This window comes from Talpa occidentalis, unplaced genomic scaffold (assembly GCF_014898055.3).
Source record: "Talpa occidentalis isolate TD23 unplaced genomic scaffold, MPIMG_talOcc4v2.1 talOcc4.4, whole genome shotgun sequence".
NCBI classification, from domain to species: Eukaryota; Metazoa; Chordata; class Mammalia; order Eulipotyphla; family Talpidae; genus Talpa; species Talpa occidentalis.
Window position 1 is genome coordinate 95,804,951 of NW_023604295.1, and position 20,694 is coordinate 95,825,644.

Below are 20,694 nucleotides of genomic sequence, written 5' to 3' on the forward strand. Positions count from 1 at the left end.
ACTGGTTACCAATCTTTGAAATTCCCATTGCCCCCTAGTTTGATGATTTATTAGAATTATTTGTGGAGCTCGGGAAAGCACTACAGAAGGACTGTAATTTATTATCTAGGAGGTTGGGGGTTTGGGGGGAAAAGTAGGTCCCTGTGTCTGTCCCCTCCTCACCAGTGTCAGGGCATATCACCCTTCCAGCACATCAATGTGGTATTCAACATGGAAGCTCTACTAAACTGGTGCCCAGAGTCTTTATAGCGGTTTCATTAAGTGGGTATGATTGATCAAATCACTGGCCATGTGAATGAACCCAATCTCCCTACACTCTAATAACAGGTCTGGTCTTTCTGGGGAAAAAGGCCCCATGTCGAAGAAACATCTAGGGTCTTACCAAAAGCACTGCATTAGCATAAAAAAGGTGCTCCTACCATCACTCAGGAAATTCCACCTGGTATTTTTGGCTCTGTGCCAGAAACCTGGGACAAATAAAAATTACTTATAACACCAGCACACATAATCTGGAAACAGGAGGCTTCATTAGGCTTCATCAAAGACTGGACATGCACAGCCAACTCGACATTTTTGAGACCCTGTGACCTGATGCACTACTACTGCAAACTTCTAGTTATCTGAGGAACCAGAAAATAATGTCCTCTCCTCAATGAATTTTGATGATCACAAACTACTTCTCCTTGGATAAATCTTGCACTGTTTAGTTTTTAAAAATTTAAAGCAGGGGCAAGTATAATTTTTAAAAAGAAAAGAAAGTTTAAAATCCTTTGTATGTTTGAATTTTTAAAAATGACTCAGTGAGGCATAATTTACATTCCATTTACCTGTGGGTAGAACTGTTAGATGATATGGTAGCTCTTATGTTTAGCCTTTTGAGTAACTGCCAGACTATTTTCCAAAGCAGCTGTAGCGTTCTACATTCCCACCAGCAGGGTTCCAATTTCCCCACAGCCTCATCAACATTTCTTATTGTCTTTTCATACAGCCATCCTAGAGGGTGGGATGTAGTATTTCATTGTGGGTCAAATTTACATTTCCCTAATGGCTAATGATGTTGAACATCTTTTCATGAGCTTATTGATCTTTGTTTCTCTTGGGAGAACTGTATATTAAGATCTTTTTGAAGACTTGAACCTATATTTTCTTCTAAGAATTTTATAGTTTTAAGCTCTTAGGTTTGGATCTTTGTTCCACTTTGAGTGAACTTTTGTACATGGTGTGAGAAAGGAGTTCGGCTTCATTGTTTTGCATGTGGATATCTAGTTGTCCCAGTACTATTTGTTTAAAAAAAAGTCTTTCCCCATTCAAAAAGCAAATTTTCTGAAATTACTGAGAATATACTGCCATTTTTTTAATTTAAAGAGTTATTTATTTATACATACAAGAACTGGGGTATAGGCCAGAAGTGTGTGTGTGTGTGTGTATTCACCAGAGACAGAGCAGGGAACAGAACAGGCAGACTGATGAAATACACTGCTGAGGGGAGCAGCGAGTGAGACATGAGAGGTCTGCAGCACCATGTGGGCAGCTCCCTGGTTGGTGGGGAAATCAAACTCGTGCTGCAGTGGCTACTGATAGCTGCACAGTGCTGTGCTTAATCCCTTGTGCCACCAGGGAGGCCTGAACATACTGCATTTTATAATAAAAGGTATATGTATAAACAAACTCATTTTATATATTTATTAAAATTACAGGAATATAAAGATTAAACAACACTTAAAAACCTGTCTAAGATTAACCTACCAGTAGGAAAAACATCCAGAGGACTACCTCTCCATGTGGTACCTTATCTGGCCTGTACTCCTTGGAAATCTGAGACTGTTACCTTGTATAGTTAAAATTCCTATTCTCTGAAAAATATATCGTTCAAGCATCCTGTTAATAGAGAATGACAGAAATTTCTGGGTGCTAAATATTTCCATACAATAAAATTTGTTTCTTCTCTTCAAGAGTCCTGTTTCAGAGTGACAGTTGTGTGAAGAATTTTTTTTTGAAGATTTATTTATGCATAAAAGAGCTGGGGTGCAGGCCAGAGAGGATTCACTAGAGAAAGAGAGGGGAGTAGAATAGGCGGATCTACTGAAATACACTGCTGTGCGGACAGCAGGTGAAGACAGATAAAGTCTGCTGTGCAATGTAGGTCACCTCCCTGGCCCGGGCTTGAACTTGTGCTGCTGTGGATAGCTTCAAAGTGCTGAGACTTAACCAATATGCCACCAGGGAGGCCTCTGTGTGAAGAATTAAAGACATCAAGTGCCAGATGTTTAAAAAAAAGGAAAAAGAATCCACCCCCTCTAGCAGGAGGAGGAAGGAAAGAGACTTCACAACAATAAGTCTCTCAGAAATAAATGAATTAGCTCACCAAAGATAGAGAACAGGAGGTAATGCTAGGTCAAAGTCTAGATAATTCCACTGCAGGAACAGTTAAGTGAGCATAACTTTGCTCCAACCTACAATGCACACATTTCCTGCTCCAGGCAACTACTAACAGTACTAGATACTGATCTACCCTGACACAAGAGCAGGGCACATGGGTGCTAGGGCTGAAAATCTGGACAAAGTTGTGGGTGGGTTGGCAAAAACATAAAGGAGTCTCCGCACCTCAACCAACTCTCTTGGCTACATATGCTATGTACACATCCCTGTATGCTATGGTGGGAGAGTTTAATAATAAAGAGGGCCTCCCTGGTGGCACAAGGGGTTAATAAGCACAGCACTGTGAGGCTATCTGTGGCAGAAGTTCGATCCCTGGCTGGCCAGGGAGCTACCCAACATGGCACAGCAAACCTCTCCTGTCTCACCTAATGCTCCCCTCAGCAGTGTATTTAGGTCAGTCCACCTGTTCTGTTCCCCACTCTGTCTCTGGTGAGTCCTCTCACCCGCACCCCCAGTTCTTGTATGCATAAATAAATAAATCTTTAAAAGAAAGTAATCAACGACAAACAGTGAGGGGGCAGGAACAAATATGATTAAAATACAAAGGTGGTGGCAAGAGTAACTCTAAAACAGCAGTTTATCAAGCTAAAGAAAAATTCAGACACTTAAAGCAAACCAAAGATTGGGAGAAATGCTTGCAAAACATGTAACCAATAAAGGACTTACTAGCATCTAGAATATATAAAGAAGGACTCTTACAACAAAATACATTTTTAAAAAACGGGTAAAAAAATTCGAACAGAATCTTCCCCAAAGATGTAAAGAATGCAAATATAAGTTCACGGAAAGCTGCTCAACATCCTCAGTCATCAGGGAAGGGCAAATCAAAACCACAATGAGCTACCTACCAATACACGCTCTAGTGAGTGTGGGAAATTAAAAAACTTGATTATACCAAGTAATGGCCCCAAAGAAGAGTACAAACTTGTACACTTCTAGTGGGAATGTACAAAAAACCCCGTATTTTGGAAAACAGTCTGACATTTTTTAAAGTAAGCAACCTGTATCTATGCTGGGGTTTAGCCAATTCATTCCTAGATATTTGACCAAAAAACAAACAAAAAAAGCACATATTCACAGAAGATAAGGTTTATAAATATTCATAGATAAGGTTTATAAATATTCAGTTCTGTAATCACTGAAACAGCATATGACCCAAGTGCATGTCAACATATGAACAAAGTCTGGAATAGATAACAGAGAACACTACTCATGAACTATTTCTCAAAGTAATTATGCTGAATAAAACAAGCCATTCCCAAGAGTATACACTGTATGATTTCATGTATTTAACTTTTCAGAAAATACAAACTAATGTGTCAAAAAGCAGATCTATTTTTGCTTAAAGACTGGGGAGGCTGGAAGAGAGAGCTGGATTACAAAGGGGCAAGAGAAAATCTAGGGGGTTATAAATTGGCTCATTATCCTGATTAGATGATAGTTTTCATGAGTATAGTATGTACATGCACATATGTGTATATGTCGAAATTCAAGATGTACCCTTTAAATACTGTGTCAATTACCCTTCAATGAAGGTGCTGAAAAAACGAAACTTAGAAGGGTTAACCCAGAGAACTGGCCAAGGTAAAGAAAATTTCAGAGAGCTGAAAGATCAATCCAAAGTGATCTATACAACACAGGGCAAAAAGAGGAGGAAAGTGAAAATTGTTGAGACAAAGGGGACAAAGCCAGTATATCAACAAATCTAATAGGAATTAGATCAGAAACGGGAGGAGGGGGAAGAAAGTACAAAGAAATAACAAAGCTTGTGGAATCTACTATACCTTAGACACAGGAGTTCGATTTCTGAAATTTCTGAAAGTGAAATTTCTGAAAACCAAAAATGAGAAAATTTCTAAAAAGATAGTCAGGTTACTTGAGGTAGAAATTATGATGATAACGGATCTCACACTAGCCCAAAATGTAATATATTTCAAGCTGAGTAAAAATGATCATGGACTAAAAGAGCATTCAAAAAAACAAAACAAAACAAAAAAAACAAGGACTCAATCCACCACCCTCAAAATTCTACTGGAATGAACTGCTGGTTATTCATTACAAAGAAACTTGAAGTGTATCAGAAAAAACAAACAAAACACCACCACCAATTTAAAAAAAAACCTAAAAGATTGCTAACAACCTAAATGTCCTCAAACAAAACAAAGGAGAAATAAACTGTGTGATAGAAAATTATAAATAATAGTTTAAAAAAGAAGTAAAATACAGTGTGTGTTGGGGGCAGAAAGTGACCTCAAAATGATACATACAACATGCTTAAATTTAAAACATTCAAGAATTACAGAATTCTAGAAATCTATAAATACATAGTATTGTCAAAGGACCAGAAACTTAGAAACCAAATTCATAAATAGTGGTTACTTCTAAAAAAGGAAGGTAGGGATTGGGGATGTAATCAAAGACAATTTGGATTTTAACTACTTACTGTCTTAATCTCCTTTTTATGTTTTCCCCAAGAAAAACTTACATTTAATTGGAAAAAAAAAAAGGACAAAGCTCACAGACCAAATCATAAAAAAATTAGTACAAATGTATATAATTTTTTCATATTTTAAAGTTTTCTTGAAGAATCTATGGCAGAGGAAAAATGCAGAACAATGGTGAGAAAAGATGCCCATTAAGACTTACTGGTAGAGGGTCTCCCTGGTGGCGCAGCAGTTGAGCGCCGGGTTGCGAAGCTGCCCGCAGCCTCTGCAGCGCCGGTTCAATCCCCGGCTGCTCCCCGGTCACCGGAGGAGGGTCCCACATGGCGCGCAGACCTCTCCTGCCGCCCTCTGCTCCCTGCTCTGGCTCTGGTGAGTTCTCTCACCCTCCTGCGCTTCTGACTGTACCCAGTGCTCGTATAATTAATAAATAAATAAATAAATAAATAAATAAATAAATAAATAAATCTAAAAAAAAAAAAAAAAGACTTACTGGTAGCATCTAAACAAGTGTTGGTTGTAATTTCTTTCTCATATTAGATCTGAGAAAAATTTACATATGACAACTTTTATTGACTTCGAATGCACAATCCCAATGAGTTTGGCGGTCAGATACCCCGAGAAACCACAACTACACTAAAGACAGAGCATTAGATTGCTTGAAGAAGGGTCCTTGTGCCCCTGTGCACTCCACACAGCAGTCACTAGGCAGTCAATAATCTCCTTCTACTACTATTAGTTTGTATTTTATAAAAAGTAAAAAAAAATTGTTTAACAATATGGCAGGAATAACTTAATAGTAATGAATTATAAATAAAAGACATTGTCAAAGTGGGGTTAAAAAATCTAACTGAACTGAGGGTTCTCCCTGGTGGTGCAAGGGGTTAAGGCTCAGTGCTTTATCAAGCTATCTCCAGCCACTGCAGCACCAGTTTGATCCGGGCCAGGGAAATGAACCACATGGTACAGCAGACCTCTCCTGTCTCGCCCGCTGTTCCCCGCAGCAGTGTATTTCAGTAGATACGCCTGTTCTGCTCCCCACTCTCGTCTCTGGTGAATTCTCTCATGCTTGCACCTCTGGCCTACACCCCAGTTCTTGTATGCATAAATAAAGAAATAAAATAAATCTTACCAAAAACCCAACTGATTTTTTTTTTTTTACTGAATACAATTTATAGAAGGAAAAACACACTTTCAACACATAATGGTTGAGAATAAAGTAGACCTTGGCTAACAGAAGGAAACGTAAATGTGGTATTATTACTATGAGCAAATAAGAATTCAAGTGAAGAAGCATTAACAGGGTGAAGATATTTTGTATTAATAAAAAGTAAATTAAAACACAAAAAATACAAATTGTGGGGCCTTCCTGGTGGCGCAGTGGGTGAGCTCAGTACTGTGAAGCTGTCCACAGCCTCTGCAGCGCGGGTTCGATTCCCAGCCAGCCAGGGCGATTCCCACATGGCCTGGCAAACCTCTCCTGTCTCGCCTGCTGCTCCCCTCAGCAGTGTATTTTGGTCCTTCTGCCTGTTCTGCTCCCCACTCTGTCTCTGGTGAATCCTTTCACCCTCCTGCGCCTCTGGCCTGTACCCTGTTTCTTGTATAAAACCTTTAAAAAAAATTGAGTAAACAATAACAAGAGCAGTATTTTAAAAACACAACCATTATCTAATATATGTAGAACTTTGCAGTCACCAGAAAATATATTCTTTTTTTTAAAGCATTATTTATTTTTATTTTTTCCCTAAAGATTTATTTATTTATTTATTTATTTGTTTATTTATTTATTTATTTATACAAGCACTGGGTACAGTCAGAAGCGCGGGAGGGTGAGAGAATTCACCAGAGCGGGGAGCAGAGCAGTAAGAAGGACCAAAGCACACTGCTGAGGGGAGCAGCGGAAGACAGGAGAGGTCTGCGCGCCATGCGGGACCCTCCTCCGGTGGCTGGGGAGCAGCCGGGGATTGAACAGGCACTGCAGAGGCTGCGGGCAGCTTCGCAACCTGGCGCTCAACCACTGCACCACCGGGGAGGCCCAAAGCATTATTTATTTTTGCATACAAGAACTTGGGTACATGCCAGAAGTGCGGGGGGGGGGGGGATCATGAGGATTCACCAGAAACAGAGTGGGGAGCAGAACAGGTGGATTGACTGAAATACACTGCTGAGGGGAGCAGTGGGCAAGACAGGAGAGGTCCGCTGAGGCCATGTGGGTCAGCTCTCTGGTGGGGGCTGGGTGTTGGGAGTGGGTTCGATGGAACTGGTGCTGCAGTGGCTGCGATTTAACCCCTTGCGCCACCCAGGGAGGCCCCAGAAAATATAGTCTTTACAAACTTGGGCCATTTTCTCCAAAAAGACCATGGCTTAAATTACCAATAAATAAATAAAATTAAAAATAACTTAAAAAATTGAGGCTACATTCTCTAAAATCAAAGTGAATATATTAAATCAAAATTTAAATAATGTAGTCCAAGCAGAACAAAGAAAATTCAGTCTTACATGCACTAACTCAAATCATGTATGACTTACAAAATCATTTAAGTTTGACCAATAAAATCAGTTTTCAAATAAATTTGAAAAAATTTTTTTAGGAAAATAAATACCTTCAAATCAGTGTTTACAAAAAGTAAATCAGAGCTCTACCTCTAAAAGAGGCAATTTGGGGCCTCCCTCGTGGCACAAGGGGTTAAGCACAGCACTATGAAGCAATCCGCAGCTCTGCAGCAAGAGTTTGATCCCAGCCGGTCAGGGAGCAACCCACATGCTGAGGCAGACCTCTCCTGTCTCACCCGCTGCTCCCCTCTGCAGGGTACTTCAATCAGTCTGCCTGTTCTGCTCCCACCTCCGTCTCTGGTGAATCCTCTCACCACTCATCCCCGCACCTCTGGCCTGTACCCCAGTTCCTGTATGCATAAATAAATCTTTTTTTTTAATAATAAATTTTATTTTTATATTCCCCATACAATTTCAACCCCCCCATTTTGACCCCAATCCCTCCCCTCCCTCCACCCACCCCCCAAAAGTGTCTCTGGTTCATAGATTTTTGTTGATTTTGATTTTCACTTTCTTATAGTTATTCATTTTCCTGGTCCCTTATTTAAGTTTTCTAGATTCCTGCTATGAGTGAGACCATCTGGTATTTTTCTTTTTCTTTCTGGCTTATTTCGCTGAGCATGATCCCTTCCAGCGCCATCCATGTTGCTGCAAATTGCATGTGTTTATCTTTTTTGAATGCTGAGTAATATTCCATGGTATATATGTACCACATCTTCTTGATCCAGTCATCTATTTTTGGGCAATAAATAAATAAATCTTTAAAAATAAGAGGCAATTTGTCTAAATGACTTCAACTACATCATTTTTCTAATCAATCCCCTAACCAATCATTTTCAAGGAATATTCTTTTTCTGTACATAAACTACTTTTTGTATACTCCATAAGTTACCTGAATTTTTTTTTTTTTTTGTGGGACCCTCGCCGTTGGCCGAGGAAGGAACCGGCGCTGCAGAGGCTGCGGGCAGCCTCGCAGCCCAGCGCTCAACCGCTGCGCCACCAGGGGAGGCCCACCTAAATGGTTTTTATTAGGCATGCACTATACAAATACCAAAACTGAATAGACAGTACATTCACAAACTTCCCATATTTTATTTTAAATATTAAAAAAAATTTATTTATGCATGCATACAAAAGCTGAGGTATACGCTGGAGGTGCGGGGGTGGGGGGGAGGTGTCAGGGGGAGTGAGAGTGAGAGACATTGTGGGGCACAGAAAAGGTGGATCTACGAAATACAGTGCTGAGGGGAGCAGCAGATGGGACAGGAGAGGTCTACTGGGCCATATGGGTCAGCTCCCTGGCTGGGATGGAACTCATCCTGTAGTGGCTGCTGATAGCTTCACAGTGCTGAGACTTAACCCCCTGTGCCAGCAGGAAGGCCCCTCCCACATTTTATTCTATTCTTTATATTTAACTTATATATTTTAGTGTGATGAGGACACAGGACTAGAGATACAAACGGAACACAATATCCAAGAAAGAATCCATATAAAATGGATTTTTGCCTGTAACAAAGTGGCCATTCAAATCCATGAAGAAATGGACTGACTGTTCAATATATTTTGGGTTAAGTGATTAGGAACCCCCCATGGGAGATTGTTAAATTTGGTATGTTAATTAAAAACAAGTACAATTTTTGAGATAAAAAAGCAAATATATGAGCAAGTTACTATAAAGAACTGGAAACGGAGCAAATGCAAAAATAAGTTCAGTTGCAATTATCTGAGAAATTGAAAATTTAACCAGATGCATCTCATCGAACTGGCAAAAATTTTTAAAAAGCGATAATAACATCATAATAAATAATAATCCTATCAGAAAGTTGAAGGTATCAGGCACTGTCACCCACTGCTGATGGGAATATAAATTGGTACAGGTTTTGGGGGGAAATCTTTTTTTATTTTTGTGTAGAAGAACTGGGAAGTGTGGGCTGGGGAGGGATGGGGAAAGGATTCACCAGAGACAGAGTGGGAAGCAGAACAGGCAGACTTGACTGAAATACACTGCTGAGGGGAGCAGTGGGCAAGACAGGAGAGGTCTGCTGTGCCATATGTGAGTTAGCCCCCTGGCTGGGGATCAAACTCAGGCTGTAGGAGTGACAGCACTGAGGCTTAACTCCTAGGCCACCAAGTAGGCCCCTGGAGGGCAATCTATTAATAAAAATAAGCATATACTATAAACTGGCAATACCTTTTCTCAGTATCCACCCTAGATAAATACAGTTCACACATGCATTCAGCAATTTTTTTTTGAACAAGAAAGATTTATGAAATACACTGCTAAGAGGAGCAGCAAGCTGGAGGTGAGAGGTCATCATGTGCCCATTCAACAATTTTTTTTTTAAAGATTTATTTTATTTATTTATGCACACAAGAGGTGCGGTGGGTGAGAAGATTCACCAGAGACAGAGTGGGGAACAGAAGAGGTGGACCTACTGAAATACACTGCTGAGGGGAGCAGCGGGTGAAATAGGAGAGGTCTGCTGTGCCATGTGCAGAAGCTCCCTGGCTGGGGATCGAAATCATGCTGCAGTGGCTGCCAATAGCTTGATAGTAATGAGACTTTAACCCCTGTGCCACCAGGGAGGTCCCCACTCAACAATTTTTAAGAGAAAAGTTGAAAATAAATTTCATCACAAAGAAACATATATATATATTTATAAAGAAAAATATATATACACACACATATTGGATGTATTATCTCTATACTATGGAAAATGAGGCAATGATTCAACAGAATGAGAAATTTATTACTGACATGTAAACATAGTTAAGACAAAGTGAGTAAAAGGATATACATTTCTGTTACTAACCACATATATACGTACACACAAATGTGCACATACATACATATATGAATGCACTGAAAAAGAACTGGAAGGAAAACTGAAAAACTATCATTATTCACAGGAAAGACTCCATATTGGTAGAAGGCAATCAAGAGAAACATCAATGTATTCACACATTCTTCTTTGTCCAACATTCAATTGGGAATATTTATAAATGCAGAAAAGTGTATATTTGAAAACCCACCTAGATTCCATAGGTAATGTTCTATATGATTCACCATCTAGCTTATTAATGTATTTCCCATTGCAGGTGTCAGTACACTTTACCCCTCAACACTTCAGCATGTATATCAATAAAATTTGAAGGGAAAAAATTACATTCAGTGAAATACACACATTTCCAATGTACCATTACCAACCCCTATAAAGATACAGAACATTACCATAAAGTTCTTTCATTGTCCTCCCCAAGTTTACCACTCTAGGGACAAAAATACCATTCTGGAAAAAACATATTTTTCCAGCATAGTAAGTATTGCTTGTTATAGATTTCATATATAAATGAAATCATATAATATGTATTTTCTCTTTGCTCAGCCTAATTCTGAGATCTATCCATATTTTGTGTATCTGCAATTTTTTCCTTTTCACTGTTCAGTAGTATTCAAATTCCAAACCACTAGTTTATCCATTCTGCTGATGGACACCTGGGTTGTTATCAGTTTGGAGATACTCTACGTGTGTACAGGTATTTTTGTGGACGTGATGTTTTTGTTTTTCTTGGGTAAACAAGTACAACTGCTGGGTATGGGGTAGGTGTATATTTACATTTTAAGAAACTGCCAAACCTTCATCAAAAGCAGATATACTGCAATGCTAGATTTTAATAAGCATTACGTTAACAGTTCCTCAGGGAAGAAGCTGAGGATGACAGTGAACTTATTACACCTATATTGTAAGGCTTCCCTGGTGGCGCAGGTGGTTGAGCATCGCACTGTGAAGCTGTCCGCTGCCTCTGCAGCACGGGTTCAATCCTGGCTGGCCAGGGAGAAACCCACATGGCGCATCAGACCTCTCCTGTCTCACTGCTGTTCCCTCAGCAGTGTATTTCGTCAGTCTGCCTGTTCTGTTCCCGGCTCTGTCTCTGGTGAATCCTCTCACCTTCCCGCACATCTGGCCTGTACCTGGTTCTTGTATAAATAAATAAATCTTAAAAAAAAAAAACAATAGTGTTACTTTTGTTATATGAAAAGAACAAAGGCAAGAGACAGTCCAACTCTCATTAAAGACCAGGTTCAGGTTTCTTGAGTCAACATCCACTACTAACTTCTAGAGCATGTCAGCAAACCATGACTGCTGCTAGATTTTGTAAATGAAATATGAAACATGGCTAAGCTCTTCAGTTTACATATGCTTAAGGCAACTCTCAAGCTATAACAACAGCAGGACAGTATGGGCTTGCAAAACCTAAAATGTTAACTAATCCTTAAAAAAGAAAACAAGACAGTTTGCTGCCTCATTTTCTAAAGCGTATTTACATTAGCCTCTTCATTTCAAAGTGACATTTAAATCTCATAGTTTCTCTTATAGCAGAAATGAAAATACCAGATTTCATCTGATGATATTAAGTTAGATAATGAGTTATCTAAGCTTAGATGGGTATGTGTAACTAGAATTTAGGTCTATATTCTGAGTTCTAGCCTGGTCATTTCCCCAGTCTACTGGTATACTTTTTTTTTTTTTTAAAGATTATTTATGCATACAAGAGCTGGGCTACAGGCAGGGGGTGTGTGTGTGAGTTTGTGTGTGTGTGTGTGGGGGGGGGGTGGTTGGGGTGAGAGGATTCACCAGAGACAGAGTGGGGAACAGAACAGGCAGAATGAACGAAGTACACTGCTGAGGGGAGCAGGAGGCGAGACAGGAGAGGTCTGCTACGCCATGTGGGTTGCTCCCTGGCCGTCTAGGGGTTCGAACTCATGTTGCAGAGGCTGCGGACAGCTTCATAGGTTGTATCCTAACCCTTTGCGCCACCAGGGAGGCCCCTATTGGTATACTTTTAAGATCTATCAAGTAAAAATACATTTATGTCCACAGTTTAATTTTACTTTCATGTATTTAGAAAATTCAAAATGAATCAGAAGCTTAAGGGAGCAGAATCAGAGTGAGCTAAGGCAAGCATGCCTTTATGCACAAATATCCCAATTAACCCAATATACTCTCAATGTTAGCACAACAAATAGGTATACCACAAGCTGAAATGGATTAAATGGCAACTGTTTATCAAAGTAGTTAAGTGCTTACTATGTGCTAGATGCTGTAGGGATATAAAATGCAGATATATATCATGCTCTGTGAAAATATCCAGCTAGTAGGAGGTAAATACCTATATAAACATATAAAAATATTTTTTATATACATATGAAACTATAGTTTAGGATACAAAGTTTTAGGTGTTATGAGAGATAAATGTGTTTATTATAGCTACCTGAGCATATCAGAGAAGGCATATGGCAGAGATGGCACTCAACCTAGGTCTCTGAAATTTGGAAGAATTTATGCAGCAGAGAATGAACAGGGTACCCCAGACCACAGGGCCACAGATACACTCATTTGGTTATGACATGTGGAATATGAGGAGTAAGGTGGGAAATGAAAGATTATAAGGTTGGAAACTTACTTCCATAAGCCAATATGGAATATAAGCCTAGATAGCCAAGCTGCTTGGAATTTACTGACACCTTCTGAAAGCAGCAGGGATCTAAACAATTTTGGATATAGAGAGTACTATGATCAAAGCTGCAGCTTTAGAAATAATTTGATTGCAGTGAGTTTATACTGGTTTAGGTCACAGTGATTCAAGTGATTCTTTGGATCTTCCTGGGAATCAATTAGGAGTAAAAAGTCTTCCTTTCCCAAAGTCATCATCACTCAAAGCAGCAAAGCTGGAAAGTCTTATGGTCTATTTAAACTTGAAACAACTTTGAAAAAGTTACAAAAGCTCTTCATCTGATGTTTTAAAATCAGAATTTAGAAGAAAAGGCACTACTAGATGCTAGGGATAGAACGGGTAGGAGTGTTAAGTGATATGACATTTGAAATGGGTAGTTAGTGTTATGAAGCAAGGAAAAATGAGCACACTCCCCCTGAATGTGTTTCTATAAGCTAGAGGGGGAGGGGGGTGTCTACAGGTCACAGAAAATTAATTCCTGAATTAACTGTGGTAGTGGTTGTGAATGTGTGGGTCACAAGAAGATTCAAGAGATGCTGTAGTAGAAGATCTGGCACTACTGGGCCAGTTGCTTAGAGCCAAGATGAAAATTTTTTTTTAAAAAAGATTTTATTTATGCATACAACATCTGGGGTGCAGGCCAGAGATGCGGGGGGGGGGGGAGTGTGTGTGTGTGACTGGATTCACCAGACACAGAGCAGGGAACATAACAGGCAGACTGACTAAATAATACACTGCTGAGGAGAGCAGCAGGCAAGACAGGAGAGGTCTGTGGGTCACCTCCCTGGCTGGGGATTGAACTTGTGCTGTAGTGGCTGAGGATAGCTTCATAGTGCTGATACTTAACCCCTTGCACCACCAGGGAGGCCCAGAAAAAAAATACAGATGCTGCTTTTAAAAGGTGCAAATATAGCAGCAACTCCGAACTTCAGTAGAGATTAAGGATTGGAGGTATATAGTTAAAACACCTAATCCTTGTGTTATCCAGTTTATGGGAAACAAATGAAATTTAAGACAGACGTTAAACAAGAAGTAAAATTTGTAACTTTTGCAATTGTTTTATGAGATTGCCTGAAAAGGTCGAAAATAAGGCCAAAGACAATACCTAGACTATGCATTTAGGAAACGAGAAGGAAGAGCAGACAAATGAAAAAAGAAAGGAACGGTTAAAAGTGGGTGCTGGGGTAAGGATATATAAAGGGCCACTTTTTTTTTTTAATGGGCTTGAAAACACCAAAAGAAAAGTACCCCGTGCCTCAAGTGAAGATGAGCTCCAAAGTTATACCTTCCCGTGAGCCAAACACTGACTGAGTCACAAAGTTTAAAGAGGTGTGGGAGGCCATTTAGAGAATTCTTTTCAATAATGTTAGCAATAACCTATCAAATATGAGAGCAGCTAAGTTTAAAAAGAGATAAAATCCTTACAAGGTTCCTATGAGAACAGTGTAAAAAGCCAAAAAGCTGCAATGTGCAACATAGCATTAAGTGGGAGACCTGGATGATAACCCTGGTTATCCCAACCAGACGCATAAACCAGGCGTGTCACAAACTCAGTTGAGTCTCACAAACTCAGATGAGTCTCCAATGAGAAAAGTCGAAGCTGCAGCTGAAGATTGAACTTCTATGAAAACCCATCAGTGCTGCAACCACAAAAAAATGGGGAGGGGGTAAATGCCCAAGCATTGGGGGTACTTTTATACTGACACACCAATGCCATGAAGGACATTAAAAACAAAGTTGCAGAAGACTAATTGCATGGGAACAGTTCATAATACTGCTCATTCATTCAAATGACTTTTATTTCATTCCTACTTATTGCCAGGCAACAGGTTAGGTGTTAGGGAATCAGAGATGAGTAAGACACAAACAAGTTTATAGTGTAGTAAATGGGCAGCAACAACACTGTATAAAATCATAAATGCTTTAAGAACAGAAGGTATTATGGGATACATAGGAGCATTTAATCACTCCAGCCTAAGACAAAGAAATGGTTCAAAGATGTTTACTAGCTATCAAGCAAGCTTAGTTGACAAGTGAGCAGACACAGCAAGGTAAAGAAAGAGGTTTATACGTGAGGAAATAGGGACAAAGGGGGTAGGAGAAAACTGTGGCTTGGTAGAGCAGATGATAGGAGGGAAATAAACCAGTGAGATTATAAAGAGTAGCTACATTATGCTAAGGAGCTCCTGAGGACAATGGAGATTTCCAAGTGCCTATGAAACACCCAACTGAAGATTTATACAGTTGGTTTAAAAAAAATAAATATATAAAGGCAATGTGGACGAGTGATAGATTTGGAAGCCCCAACAGAGACAGTAACGGAAGCCACCAGAATAAATTCTTACAGGAAGCATGGACAGTTCCCAGAGGTGAGGTAGATGGCCACGAACACCCCCAATATATCAACTTCTAAGAAGGTGGCAGAGGAATAAGAAACATTCTCCTTAAACGTTAAGTGATAAATCTGGTATCTAACTGTATGCTTTAACATTTTGCTTATACATTAAAAACATTTTCTTTACACTCAGGAAAAAGACTATCAAATATTAACAGTGAGCAGTTAAAGACTACAGGCAATTTATGTCAAAAATCAATGTAATAAGCGCATTAATTAAAAAATACTTTTATCTTGGCGAGGCAGACCTCTCCTGGCACGCCCGCTGCTCCCCTCAGCAGTGTATTTCTTCAGTTTGCCTGTTCTGTTCCCTGCTCTGTCTCTGGTGAATCTTCTCACCCTCCCGCACATCTGGCCTATACCCAGGTTCTTGTATAAACAAACAAACAAATAAATAAATCTTTAAAAAAAATACTTTTATCTTTCAAAGTTGTTTTTCCATTACAATCAGTCCTTAATGAAAAGTGCAAAATCATGGAAAAGTAATAAAGACAGGAATTTTAAACTTCTAAATACATGTAATTTAGTTCTATAAAGTCAAAAATCAATTTGAAAGGAATCAAATTATTTTGGGGGTGGGAGAAGGGTGTTCTTTAACAATAGTAAAGCACAAGCTACCATAATTACAGTAGTATCTGAAATACAACATAATCTTACCCCTGTCTGTCCTTCCACTACCATCAGTTCAGGAAATGGTCTCCTGCTGTGTGATGGCACGACCACCCCACCAGACCTTTATTTACAGATGGCACAAAGGGCCAGGCAAGTTCTGTTATTTTCCCAAAGGTGCACATTTGTGTGAAGTTGTTTTTTTTTTTTAAAGATTTATTTATTTGTATACAAGAACCTAAATACACTGCTGAGGGGAGCAGTGGGCGAGACAGGCAAGATCTGCTTCACCATGTGAGATTCTTGCCGGTCAGCTGGCCAGGATTGAACCCGCGATGCAGAGGCTGCGGACAGCCTCACAGTGCGGCGCTCAACTGCCTGCGCCACCAGGGAGGCCCTGTGTAAAGTTTTTTTTAATATGTCACATTCCACAGGACAAAGAAAAGCCCCTTACAAAATCATGTGATACTGGGAGAATAAATACACCTGCCTCCTCCTCTACAGCCAGACACCCAAGGATGGAGTCTGAGCTGCAAAGCAGTGTATTTACTGAGGTATGATGCAGAACACCAGTAGGAGACTAAGAAAATGCATTTCATAGGCTAGAAGAAAAGGAACATGAATGAAATGTTAGGTATTAATGGTGCTGGTTCAGAATCCTGTAGATGCTTGCAAATCAGCAACTAGTTTCATTTAAAAAGCATTTGACAGATAACTCCAAGATAATGAATTCCAATGAGACCTTGGAGAGAGTCTAAAGGCTCAAGGATTCTATCACTAAGTGAGTGAATTTTGATAATCACAACAGAGGGTTCCATGCTCTCACCTATGAAGTGAAACACTGGGCTAAATTAGTGACTTTTAAGTTTTTTTTTTTGGGGGGGGCGTGCTGTGAACCATAGTTAAGAAATACATTTTACATTAGGATATCTGTATATCCATGTATACACACGAATAATAGAGGTTTCATGAAATGTCTTTCCTTAGAAAAAACTCAATATTAAAAACTTTGATATTTTTACTATTCATTATTTTTAAAAATCGCAACTAAAACACAAGACCCCACTACTTAGAGTTGAAATAACACTAAATGGCCTCTATAATCTAGTTCAGTATTTTCACTTTAACTGTATTTAATGCATTTAGTTTAATATTTGCAGCCACAGGGTGCTAAGTCTTCTTTCTCCTGTGTTTTCATAAATGACACTACTTATTCCCAATGTGTCCTTATTGTTTGAGAAGGATTCTAGGTATGCTTCCATTGCTAGTGTGCTTTAGAAGGTTGTGAAAATCAAACGAAGTGATTATATATGAATGTAAGCATTCTGAAATTGTTCCACCAAGTTTAAGATATTAGTCAAATATACAATTAGCTATACAGAAAAGGTTTCAAATAGGAATGTGATATAACATGCAATATTTTTTACTCTATCCCAAATATCAACTACAAAATTGTTTTTTAAATATGTGGTATTACTATGTCTACTGTACTTGGTAAGGAACCGCCACACTGAATGGGGCAAATGAACTAAAGACTTGAATGAAAAAACAAAACGAAACAGAAAACATCTTAAACAAATGTCTTTACAAAATCTTTGGGGTAGAAAGTCCTTTCTCTACATACTAACAGACTCCGCAATTTTACCAAATTCAATATTCCATTAAATTCATCTGTATTACATTCAAAGAGATCACACCATAAAAGTTGTACACATTCTTAAGTCTGCCCCCAAAGATATACACTGGAATGTTAATAGTGAGTATCTCCAGGGTGATAAAATCAAACAGTCCACACATTGCCTTTCTGAGAATTCTTCAGTAGACCCTCATGCTCTCGGATACCCAGAGTTTTTAAGTATGGATTTCAGTTTCCACTTAATCATTCCCCCACACAGCATATTCTTGGAGGGATGCCTTTACATTTGCATAAGATCATTAATAATTTTCAGGGACTTAAGGCATTGTGCATGGGTTTCTTATTATCATTCATATAGTAAACAGAAATTCACTATTTGTTAATATTTACTTTTATTTTTGAAAAAGGATATTATCTTAATCCTAAAACTAAACCCAACTTCACTTGTACTATCTTCATATAAATGCCCTATATTTTGAAAACTTATGCACAAGTTATTTAAATGTGTATACCAAATAAAATCTCTACCCCTCCATCATATAATACAAAGTTTAGAGAAGAGACATCGCCTGCAATAAGAAAGGTGAATATTGGAAAGGAGAAAGCACCTCGGAAGAATGGAAGGAAAAAGTAACAAAAAAATCCCTCTCTACCACTTAAAGATTTCAGCAAAGTTAGTACATTCTAAAACCCAATGATCATTCACCATTTCCTTCCTTTTAACTCCGGATGCAAGATTTCCTTACCACACTATTGGGGGGCTTCCCCCAAAGACAGTTATTTCAATAAAAATTGTAATTACCATGCAAGTTAGGCATGGCATCTGTGGAAGAATACAACTGCTGCACTAGGGTTAAAGGAGAAAAGTGTCCTTTTCTTGGCTCTAAGGAATATGTAATTTTCCAAACAGCGAAAATCACAACCTCTTTGGGTCTCATTTTTCTTATCTTTAGTGTGGGGGTTGGGCTAAAAAACCTCCAAGGCCCCTTTTAGCTTGTGATAGCAATTAAAGAAGCCTTTCCAGTCTGGAGGAGCTGATTTCAGTCAGCAGCAAGTTTTCTGAGTTATAGCTAATTTACTCGATTCCTGCTTCTCAACATGTCATGCCCAAGTAGCTCTCTAGAATACACTTCTTCTAGAAATGTATGCATTCAGGAAAAAAGGTCTGCTGAGACTCACTAACAAAATATTTTTCAAAGGGCAGAGAAGAGTAAAATGAGTTTGCTTAAGTATGAAAACAAGCAAGAGCACAAGTCTTTATTACGACATTAACTTCTCGGGAAGAAGAAGAAGAAAAAAAAAGACACCCTACAGCAGCACGACACTGATGGATGGTTTAGACATTTCTTTAAAAACAAAGAACTCTGCAGAGAAAAACTATTAACATATACAACCATCACATGTTCTGGAAAGACACACGAACTGCTGTCCAGGCAGGATTTACGCTCCCCAAAGGAGTGAATTTGGAAGAAAATCTTGGTCATTAAAAAGGAATCAGAGATGAATCAGCCTTTTAAAAGGTCTTTCCACTGCCCAAATTCACGAGCATACTCGCGTGTGCTCCTGTGTGACCCGCTCCCCGCGCGCACCCGCGCACCCACACGCTCGACTCTCGCCCTCACTCCTCCGACCGGTCCGGGAGGCGGCGGGGACGAGTCACAAGATAGCGGCGGGAGTGGAAATTTCCTCTCCCCAGGCGTGGGGCCGGGGCTGGCTTCCCCGAACCGCCCCGCGCTCCGCCGGGGCCTCCACCGGTCGGCGCGCCCCGTACAAAAGGAGGCCCGAGCGCCGGGCCCCCGCACGCCCCCGGCTCGGCTCCAGCGGGGGTCCCCGGCTTCCGGCGCCGCTCGGGGCGGCAGGCCCGGGCAGCACGTGCGCCCCGCTCGGGGCCGGGAGGAAGGAGCCGGCCCGGGACCGCCCGCCGGCCCCGCCGCCGCGAGAGCGAGCCGAGGGCCGCCGGCGGTCAATGAATGGGGCCGGGCTCCGCCGTCGCCGGCCCGGGCGCGACCCGCGAAGGGCGCCGGAGGCTGGGCTGGCGCCGAGGCCCCCGCGCGGGGAGTCGCCTCCGCGCCTCCTTTCCCGTCCGAACCCGCCCGGCGCCCCGAGGCTCGCGGCGGGTTCCGGGCCCAACGGCCGTCCGCTCACCCCAGCTCTTGGCGGTGCGCCCCAGGAACTCGCGGGTGGTCGGGTTGTAGATGAAGAGCTTCCACTCGGCCAGGCTCTGGCTGAAGGACTTCTTCTCTTTCTTCGTCATGGTGGGCGTCGACGGCCGGCGGAGCGGCGGCCGCGGGGGTGGAGGCGGCGCGGAGCGCGGAGGCGCGTCCCGGCTCTAGCGGCGGGGCTCGGCGGCAGCGGCGGGAGGCGGGAGGACGGCGGGCGACTCCTCGCCGCGAAGCTCACTCCAGCCGACTGCGCCGCGCCGGGCCGGGCGGCCGCTCTGGCCGCGGGAGCCTGACGTCTCCGCCCGCCGCAGCCAATCCCCGCGCCGCTGCGCCCGCGCCGCCGCCGCCGTTACCGCCTCCTGCCGGCCGCCCGGCGCGGCCCCTGCCCGGAGGACGCCCCGCCCCGGCCCCGCCCGCGGGCCGGGCCGCGGGCCACGCTCTGGCTGCCTGTGCCGCGGGGCGGGCGCCGGGCCCGCACAGGGCGTGTTTGCCATCACGAGGGCTGAGTAAGAAGCAAATTTACAAGAACGGGCGAAAGGCGGGCGCCCCGAGCCGCAGGCTTCGCGGAGGAAGACACGGGGCCGGCCCGGCCCGGCGTCTCCTCGGCTCCTCGCCCGCGGCGGCGCGGGACCCGGCGGCCAGAAGCGCGGCGGCGGGGCCGGGGCGCCTTCCCGGAGGAGGGGACGTGCCGCCCCCCCCCGGCCGCCCCCTCCCCCTCCGTTCTCCCGCGGGCTCTGTGACGTGACTGAAAGGCGCGCGGCCGCGGGGGCGCGCGGGGCAGGTGCGAGGCGGGCGCCGCGCCTCAGGGTGCTCGCGCCGCTCGGGTAACGGATTTCACGGGGAACCTCGGGGCGACGGAGTGTCACTCTGTGCCGGTGCTGCCCGTGTAAGTACACGGAGTATCATTTTCGCCAGGTTGGGTTGAATTTGCCCATGGAATCG

General features: G+C 41.9%; 1 protein-coding gene across 1 annotated transcript in view; it reads right to left on the reverse strand.

Moving 5' to 3' along the window:
- Positions 1-19,902, reverse strand: part of ATP1B3 (ATPase Na+/K+ transporting subunit beta 3) — a 44,238-nt gene extending 24,336 nt beyond the window's left edge. Inside the window, exon 1 of the mRNA XM_037525862.2 lies at positions 19,736-19,902. Coding sequence (XP_037381759.1) covers positions 19,736-19,844 — 109 coding nt within the window. The 5' untranslated portion in view covers positions 19,845-19,902. The remainder of the gene's footprint in view (positions 1-19,735) is intronic.
- Positions 19,903-20,694: the final 792 nt, after the last annotated feature.